Genomic DNA, 9,959 nt, shown 5'->3' with positions numbered 1-9,959 from the left:
ACCTAAAATTTGATCTAACCATCGAAAATGCCCTAGTGATCAATGCTTATTATGTTCGCCATGACTAACGCCAATCATTTGGGCCAAATTAGATTACCTTTCATGTGTATTAATTAGTACATACTGATTTTACTGAATTTTGTTGAGACTCCGTTTGCACCGGGATTTACTGTCATAGTCCGAGTCAAATAGCAATGATTCGAAGCACTTTCTTTTTACACTATTTCGGAAACCCCTATGAACCAAGAGGGGAATCATAACTATCCTTCAATATATATTAGCTTTGGTGGTGGGATACACAATAATAAATAGTTAAATCACACCCAGTGCCACAAAATGATTGAGAGCTACGACAGGGCGAAATGAATTTTGTTCTTGATATTCAACCATTTTGTTTTTCGATATCAAAAATCTAAATCGAATAGGATAGATGAATAGATATATGACATATCTTTCCATTCATATATATATCAGTACTGACCAAAATGGATTTACATAAGTAGCATAGCAAGAAGCCCCAAAGTTTATAACAAGAGTAACAAGAAAGTCATACATAATGTGATTGGAAACACACTTTTATTTCATATTACAAGTCTCATTAAGTACCTCAACATAATTTCTGCCAAACCAAAAGTGCACCACTAACTTGCTTAAGTCGTCGTCCCTCGTCAGGTCTCCAGAAAAGCTTCAACTGAAATGGAAGCTTAACCTAATCAAAGGTTAAGGGCTTGGGCATGATGACGAATGTGATCATCAATGAAGGTGGCAATGAAGAAGTAAGAGTGGTCATAACCGGGTTGCAGCCGCAGCAGTAGAGGAACATTAACCTTTTTACATGCCTCTTCAAACTTCTGTGGGAGCAGTTGATCTTTAAAGAATTTGTCGTCCTCCCCCTATACAATAATACAATCAAAAGCTCAAATAAATTGAGAAATACATTTGGTCATATCTTCATAGGTAATATAAGGACACATCACATAAAGATTTACTCTGTTATATATCTGCAAGCAGAAAGAAGAATATATATTGAAGGATGTCGTCCTTTTATTTCTCCTTCAGCGATTCAACGTACACTCTGTTTTTCTTGGTGCAAGCAGCAAAAGTTTAAGTTGGACAGTAAACATCTGCCTCATGACAAGTTCCCAACAACAACATATCCAGTGTAATCCCACAAGTGGTTAAGTATGTGTTGCACAATGGATAATTTATATCATGTCTATTCTTTGTAGTTCCATCTTGTGAAGAATATATATTGAAGGATGTCGTCCTTTTATTTCTCCTTCAGCGATTCAACGTACACTCTGTTTTTCTTGGTGCAAGCAGCAAAAGTTTAAGTTGGACAGTAAACATCTGCCTCATGACAAGTTCCCAACAACAACATATCCAGTGTAATCCCACAAGTGGTTAAGTATGTGTTGCACAATGGATAATTTATATCATGTCTATTCTTTGTAGTTCCATCTTGTATGTTCATGGGAATTTAGAGTTCATGTGTTTCAAAAAGATACAATTATAACACGTATTAGAGGATTCTTTTTCAGTAGCAAGTAAAGCAAATAAAAAACTGACATTCCACATGCCAACGGGAGCAAAAGAAGTACTCATATCTCTTAACATAAAACAGTCATTTATGTGTTGGTCAGGACATATCTCCTTAACAACAATAAAGCCTAAGAGGCCTAGATCAGAGGACACTGTTAGAAGCCTCAAAGCATCTCTCAGCTATGAGCTATGGCATAACGTCCTCTATAACTGTTTAAATGAGCATCTACTGTTAATCCAAGACTATCAAACTTCATATAAGGAGCAAGGACAAGTCTAATCTCTCAAATAGTCAACTGTGACGGGCATAGCTTTTTCTGTAATAACTATGATGAGCTACAAAGGAAAACAGAAACAGCTGGCTCTCTTCGCGAAGATCAGATTAAAGACAGTGTGACTCTAAAAAAAGAACTGATCAGGATGCTATTCTCGGGTAAAATTGTACTCATTAAAGCCTACAGCGAACTGCAGAAAGCTCATGATGCGGATCCCAAAATTTCGAGTTTATGGGTTCTGGATTCTAGAAAAGGAACCTTATTGTTCTAGATAAACTATTTATAAATAATAAGAGGATTTCTTATCACATATACAGGGCTTTGTCCCCCCCCAAGGCCTAGCTCAAGTGGCAAAAGGTGGAGGATTTGTGGCTTAGGTCACAGGTTCAAGCCCCACACCATGCAAAGCAAAGCCCGGTATTTAAGTGGAGAAGGGTAGAGGGGCGGGCCCATTATCCACCGAGTTTAGAAGGCTGTGATTGGTCCAAAGGGCGGGTCACAGACGGATTTCTCGGTTATCAAAAAAAAAATAAAAATATACAGGGCTTTGTCCAAAGCAATTGAGTTCTGCCGAACCAGTAACTAGAACTCTAAATCCCCCCTTGCATATCTCTTGATAACTTCATATGTAGAAGAGAGACGGTTTAACAACATATAACCAAAAGGGAAAATTCAAGAAATTCCTTTGCCAAACAAGAGATTGATCTGTACCTGATCAATAAGAATGGTAGCAGAGATATCGTTATGTTTTGATACAAGGCAAGTAGCATCATATTCCTGCATAAAGAGAAGTTAAAATATCACTAAGATGAAGAAACCTCCAGAATTTCTAGTTTTATGCAGCAGTCACTTGAAGACCATACCTCCCAATCAGCTTTATTTTCACCCAAGTAGTTTGTAAAAGCCTTCAGTCCCCAGGGACAGTTAACGGGATTTGCAATAGGAGCAAAGGCTGATACTGACTGTCAAGAATACGCAAAATAATGCTTGTGAATATTCACATGAATTCAAATGGAAAATAAAGCTCTTAATAAACTTTAAAAGAGATGACAATGCATCAATGTTCAATATTCCAAGCTTCGGACTCGGAGCAGGCTAAGTTTTACTCTATGTGTAGAGACAATGAGACATAAGTTTCATAGAGAAATACCTTATACTTATCCAGGTTTTTCAGGTAGATTGTCAGTGCTCCATGCCCACCCATAGAGTGACCAAAGATAGATGCCCGTGACGTATCAAGTTCTGGAAAGTTTTCATGAAGAAGTGTCGGCAGTTCTTTGACCACATAGTCATACATCTTCCAGTTCTTCCATTTCTCTTGTGTTGCATTTAGATAGAAACCAGCACCTACCAAAAGAAAAATTTAAAAGGTGTCATATGTTGTTGAATTCAGCTTATAGAAACTTAGACAAGTATCTCAGCTAAGAGTTATCATGAACTTAGGTGGCACTGTGAATAACCCATACCTTCTGAAAAAGATAAGTGTATGAGAAATTAAATAGTAGTACGGTTTACCATTGTTTTTCCTTATTGGAGCACTGCATAACAGTATTTTAAAAGGAACACGGTGCACTTTTCTCAGAGTTGTATGAAATTAGAATCCTTAATTCTCAGTATTATATGGCCCAAGTTCTCTAAGAAGGAAAATTAAATATAAAAAAGAACTCTTATCTACATCAACCATTCTTTCGTGGGTATTAGTACATAGTGATTTCCTGAATTTTGTTGACAGACTGAGAGTCTGAGACTATGTTTGGCCTGAAATTTGGTGTGTCCACCAAAAATGACCTGATGATGAATACTCATCATGTTTGCCATGACTAACGTTGTTCATTTAGGCATTTGAGGGTCATGTAACCCGAGTTCATGAATCTGATCACTTTTCATGTCTATTAGCACATGCTAATTGGTCTGAAATTTGGTTTGTCTATCGGAAATATAATGGTTATCAATACCCATCATGTTTGCCATGATTAACGTCGTTCATTCTAGGTGTTTCAGGGTCATGAAATCCGAATTCGTGAATGTGAATACTACGTGTGTTACTACATGCCAATTTTCTGAAGTTTGTCGATGGACTCAGTTTGGCCTGAAATTTGGTGTCCTTCGAAAATGACCTGGTGATCAATACTCACCATGACAAATGCCGTTCATTTAGGCGATTATGAAACCCTAAATCATAAATTTTAAAACTTTTCACAGGTAATAACTAATATATACTGGTTATCAAAAAAAATAACTAATATATACTGATTTTCCCAAATATTGTTGACAAACTCCGTTTGGTGTGCCCTACAAAATGGCTGGATGATCAATATCCATCATGTTCGCCACGACTGACATCGTTCATTCAGGCGTTTCAGGGTCATGAAACCCAAAATCATGAATTTTATTAGTTTTATGTTTATCAGTACATGTTGATTTTCCTTACGTTTGTTGACGAACTCCATTTGGCTTTAAATGTGGTGTGTCCATCGAAAATATCTTGGTGATCAATACTCACCATGTTCGCCATTACTATCGTCGTTTATTTAGTCTTATCAGGTTCATGAAATGCGATTTCATGAATTTGATTCTTTTTCGTTTGTATTAGTACATGCATCATTTCCATGAATTTTGTTGACAGACTTCATTTGGCCTGAAATATGGTGCCCATCGAAAATTGCCTGATGATCAATATCACCATGTTTGCCATGACTAACACCATTCATTTAGGCATTTCAGGGTCATGATTAATAGTTGGTGGGACATCATTTGATTTTTTGGGAAAAGTTGATTACATTTTAGCTTATAAAACGAAAGCTTTGACAGAGTACTGCCAGACAAAATTTTAACTGAGGGGGAAAAGGGTGGAGAAGGCATCTTTGCTGATGAAGTATGAAGAACTTCTGAAAGATAAGGAAGTGGCCTGGAGGCAGAGATCCTGGGCCATCTGGCTGAAAAAAAGAGACAGAAATACAAACTTTTTCCATAAAACTGCGTATTCCCACAAAAGATGTAACAACATTGATCACTTAGGGGTCGTTTGGCAGAGTGTATAAAAATAATGCTAAATAGAGTGTATTAGTAATGCTTGCATTAGCAATGCATGTATTAGTTATGCTTGCATTAATTATACATAGATTATTTTTATGCATGGCTTGGTTTGATGCATTAAAAATAGAATGCATTGCATTAAAAAAATTATTTACAAAGATACCCTTCACTATTATGGTAGAAGAGATATATAAAAGGTATTGAGGGACAATTGGGTCTTTAATTGAGTTGATGCATGCATTAAAACCATTGCATTGCTAATACCTAGAAATCCATGGTATTAGCAATACACAATACACAATAGAGTGTATAACTAATGCATTAGTTATACATAGATTGGAAAAGAGTACCAAACAAGGTACTTGTAATACACAAGGCTAATACATGCATTATTTTTCTTAATAATGCACTCTACCAAACGACCCCTTAGTGATAAAGGATGAATTAATTTCAGAGCCTCAGAGAATCAAGAATGAGATTTTGGACTTCTACAAAAATAAACTCTATATCGTGACTGAATAATGGAAACCAACAAGCAATTTTGGGAACTGTCCAGCAGTTTCTGAGGAAGAAAAGGATCTCTTTCAGATCAGATTGGAAGAACAAGAAGTTTTGGGGTGTCTAAAAATGTGTGCTATAGATAAGGCTCCAGGTCTTGATGGCTTTACAATGGGATTCTTTATCAATTCTCAGGAGGTGCTCAAGCAGGACATCATGGAGGTGTTCTATAACTTTCATTCTCATGATTTCTTTGAAAGGAATCTCAATGCAACTTACATTGCCTTGATCCCTAGAAAAATGGTGCAAAAGAATTGAAAACCTATAAGTTTTATAGGCAGTATTTACAAGATCATTGCAAAGGTTCTGGCCAAGAGGTTGAAAAGGGTAATGGAAAATAGGTAGATGCCCAACATATGGCCGTCATAAAAGGGAGGGAAATAATGGATGTCATTCTGATACAGCCAATGAAGCAGTGAACTCAAGACAGAACCAGAAGAAGCCTGGTATTCTTTGCAAGTTAGATATTGAAAAAGCATATGAATATGATCAGGTGAATTGGAACTTCTTATTAAGCATGTTACAACAAGTGGGATTTGGAGTGAAATGGATCAAGTGGATGAAATTTTATATATCTACTGTCAGATTCTCAGTAATAATTAATGGTTCCTAAGGAGGTTTCTTTCCTACTCAAAGAGGTCTCAAAGAAGTCTTGGGCAGGGTGACCTTTTGTCTCCTTTTCTTTTCAAATTCCCATGGAAGGTTTTAACATCATGGTTAAAAATGCTACACTCAATGGGTGGATTAATAGCTTTGAGGTAGCAATATGTTGATGACACGTTGATCTTTTGAAATGCAGAGGTGGAGCAACTGAGAATTTTGAGAATTTTTTTGGTGCTCTTTGAAAATGTTACTGGGCTGCATATTAATTGGCAAAAGAGTCATATTTTCCCAATTAATGAAGTTACAAATATGGAGGCCTTGGCAATGATTTTGGGGAGAGAAGTGGGGGATCTGCCTACTTCATATCTTGGCATGTCATTGGGGGCCAAATCAAAATATCTAGGAATCTGGAACAATGTACCGGAGAAATGTAAGAAAAACGCTCAAGAGGGAAGTTTTGATCCTTGTCACTGGGAGGAAGGCTCACTCAGATAAATTCAGTAATAGATTCTTTGTCAACCTATATGATGTCCCTTCTCCCCTTCCTGTGGGAGTTATTCAAAGGTTGGACATCATAAGAAGGAAGTTTTTGTGGCAAGACCATCTGGTCAAGTGGAAGGAGGTAATTCTCAACAGAGCTCAAGGTGGATTGGGAATTAAAAACTTAAAGAATCACAGTAAAGCACTCGAACTGAAGTGGTTTTGGAGATACTCTCAAGACCATCAAGCTTATGGAGCAAGGCGATTAAAGCTAAACATGAAGCAGAAGACTGGACGACTGAACCAGTTAATTCAGCTTATGTTGTTAGTTTTTGGAGATCTACCAGGGTATTAGGGCCTGCTATGATGAATCAATCAAGTCTCCATGAGAGTACAAAATGGTAGCAGGACATCATTCTGGAGTGATAATTGGAAGCTGATATGACCAGGACATCTGTCCCTGCTGAGACGAGCCTTTATTGTTAGTTTCTAGTAGAATTTCTTTTCTTTCTTCTGTCTTGACTTCGGATAAGGAACGGAAGAAACAGAATTTGGAAGCATATAAATCATATCAGCGGAGCTTTAATAGATGGCAGCGACATATAACCATCTCCACCACTGATTCATCAAGGGAAAACATATAGAGCAGATATGTAGAAACATAAAGGGAAGCCCTTAAACTCCCACATGGTCCATGTGGTCGTTCACATGTCAAATTTTGCATAAGTACATAGTTGATACTTCCCTGATCAATCATCAAGTTCAACATTACATAGTTCGAAGAACATACAGTATTTGACGTACCTACTCCAAAATCCCAGCTGTCTGACTCTCCTTCCACATTTAGGCCTCCTGTAATAAGACAAGACAATATTCAGTTAGATTCATAGCTGTGTTAGCAAAAGGAACTAAAAACAAGAATAGTTTGATTAAAGAAAATTATCATCCAATAGTATGCTAACTTCAGCTACACACGCACGCACACACACACACACATATATATATATGAGAGATTGCAGCCTCATCAACTAAATCCAGATTTTCCTGGTCAGCTAATAAGATCAATGTGATTGGCAGTATAAGTCCAGCACATACGACTACATGGAGTATATTCAATAATACCACTCCTTGGGACCAACCATATCTAATGAATGACATTACAAAATACAGCAACACAGCATTTACAGAAAACACAAAACAAAAAGATACTTACTTGGAGATGTATCTGGGACAATCAGTGCCACGCCCTCACTAGAAGCAGCACGTTGAGCACCAGATTTAGCTATAAAGTTCTCATCCGTGCACGTTAAGCCGGAGAGCCAGTAAAGCACCTAATAATTGGTGCATCCATGGCAGCATTAGTAATTCACATAGCTAACCAATATCATTACTCATGTACCATTACAAACAAGTCCATCAAAATTTACCAAATACTACATAAAAAATATCATAAATACTCTCCTACCACTTAACAAATGCAACAAAAACAGCATACCCAGTGTAATCCCAACAAATGGGGTCTGGGAAGGGAAGTGTGTATGCAAACCTTACCCCTGCCTAGTAGAGATAGAGAGGTTGTTTCACATAGACCCTCTGCTTAAAGAAAACATTTCAAATTCATCCAAGTGAATAGCTTAAGATCACATAAAATTATCAACAATCAATTAACTACGCGTCAATCCAAGCTAACGGGGATCGGTTAAACAAATTCCTTTATATCAATTGCACCTGTTCTGATCAATTGCATTCCAATAAAGGGCTTAAGAACTTGATAAGGTAACAAGAACAGATCATCCACATAAGTTCACCAAACCAACAAATTAACAAAGAAATCAAAAACTCAAACCCAAAAAGAAAAAAAAAATAGTACTTGAAACCCATAAAACATAAAGGATAACAAAATCAATGGGTTCTATAAGAACAATTCTGAAATGGGTTCTAGAATAAACCCATAAAACCTAGAGCATAATAAATTTGAGACATTTAAGGACAATTCTGAAATGGGTTCTTGAAAAAATGAACAAAACCCATAAAACCTAGATGATAATCAAATTAATGGATAATTTAAGCAAAACCCTGAAATAGGTTCTTGAAAAAGATGGAACTTACAGGGAATTTGTGAGAAGGGGAAGAAGAAGGAGGGAAAAAGATATGGAAATTCATTGAACATCCAAGAGTTGGGCTATAGTGTTTGTATCTCTTGTTGTAACCTCCAAACATCTTGGAAATGCTGATTTCTGTTGGCTTGATTTCCATTTTTTGTTACAGCAAGGATGAAGCTCAATCAGTGAAAGTTTCTGTTGAAGATTAGCAAAACAGTACTGGAAGTGTCACTCTTTTTTATCATAGAACAAACACTAGTTAGGGTTATATACTAGATTAATAATTGAGACACATGTCTTTGTTTGGTTTTTTCCTCCTTTTTTTTTTTTTTTTTTTTAAAATCATTAAGATATTGGTTTATCGGTTACTCATCGTTATCGATTTAAATTTTAAAATTTGACATTAAAAAAATCATTGAAAATCACTTAGAAACAAGTTGACAAATCAAATGAACCAAATTGCATTTTTCTCAAAAGCAAACTCTTTCACATAGTAAAATAACCACGAGTTTGAGACAGCCTAAAATAAACGTAGGAAACTAAATCTAAGTCAAGGACTTTATATATAAATTGATATATATATATAAAATTATTTAATTTACTATCGGTTAACTCATTAAGAAAAAACCTCAAACCATTAAGAACCGATAACCCGATAACAAAAACAATCAAAATTGCTAAATCAATAAACCATTATTGGTAAACTAATAACTTTTTTCGATTCAGATTATCGATTCAGTTTGGTTTTGAACAACCCTAATCTTTTGACATGTTGGAAAATTAGAAGGAAAAAATAAAAGAGGAGGAGGAGATAACTAAAAACCAAAAAAAAAATAGTGGTGCATGATTAGAAATTCGATAGATAATAAATTTTGTAAAAGATATGTCGATAATTAGTCAATTCTCCTTTTTAATGAAAGAAAGGCGTAAGTCAGAAAATAGAAATAATAAAAGAGAAAAGGTTCAAATGCCCCCTCAAGCTTTAGCCATATTTCCAACTACACACTTAACCTTTGCGGGGTCCTATTACCCCCTAAACCTTTTTATTTTTATATTATTTCACCCTCAGACGCTGATGTATCCACATACGTGAACTCACCTTCGTGAGGCGCGTAACAACGTAATAAAATGTCCATGTGGAGTCCAAATAATCCTCCCAACGGTAACTTTACTCTTTATTTAAGCATACATTTATTTTTTTATTCTTTTCCCAATTCATTCATCTCCATCTCTTTTGTTCTTGAAGCTCTCTTCTTTGTTCTTCATCCACCATTTTCAAAGCTTGAATTTAGTTGTTGTATCTTCTCCAACTAAGATTGAATTTAGGGTTTGCAATTTTCTCGAATTTCATATTGAACAATCG

General features: G+C 36.0%; 1 protein-coding gene across 1 annotated transcript; it reads right to left on the bottom strand.

Moving 5' to 3' along the window:
• Nucleotides 1-413: 413 nt before the first annotated feature.
• LOC102593609 (S-formylglutathione hydrolase) lies at nucleotides 414-8,854 on the bottom strand. Its single transcript, XM_006357944.2, has 7 exons — nucleotides 8,604-8,854; nucleotides 7,708-7,825; nucleotides 7,299-7,346; nucleotides 2,968-3,164; nucleotides 2,681-2,779; nucleotides 2,529-2,594; nucleotides 414-893 (listed from the first exon to the last, which is right to left on the bottom strand). The coding sequence occupies exons 1-7, from the start codon at nucleotides 8,748-8,750 to the stop codon at nucleotides 714-716; spliced, it is 855 nt and encodes a 284-aa protein (XP_006358006.1). The 5' UTR covers nucleotides 8,751-8,854; the 3' UTR covers nucleotides 414-713.
• Nucleotides 8,855-9,959: the final 1,105 nt, after the last annotated feature.

The sequence above is a fragment of the Solanum tuberosum genome, unplaced genomic scaffold (genome assembly GCF_000226075.1).
Source record: "Solanum tuberosum cultivar DM 1-3 516 R44 unplaced genomic scaffold, SolTub_3.0 scf00249, whole genome shotgun sequence".
NCBI lineage: Eukaryota > Viridiplantae > Streptophyta > Magnoliopsida > Solanales > Solanaceae > Solanum > Solanum tuberosum.
The sequence above is the reverse complement of the archived record's forward strand: the minus strand, read 5'-3'. Positions and strand labels throughout refer to the sequence as shown.

What these genes read in the sequence shown, in the direction of transcription:
- LOC102593609 (XM_006357944.2), bottom strand. Translation starts at nt 8,750, where the DNA reads ATGGAAATCAAGCCAACAGAAATCAGCATTTCCAAGATGTTTGGAGGT. An exon ending in AAAACCTGGATAAGTATAAG is followed by an intron (nt 2,780 to 2,967) that starts GTATTTCTCTAT and finishes TATTCTTGACAG; the next exon opens with TCAGTATCAGCCTTTGCTCC. An exon ending in AAAATAAAGCTGATTGGGAG is followed by an intron (nt 2,595 to 2,680) that starts GTATGGTCTTCA and finishes CTCTTTATGCAG; the next exon opens with GAATATGATGCTACTTGCCT.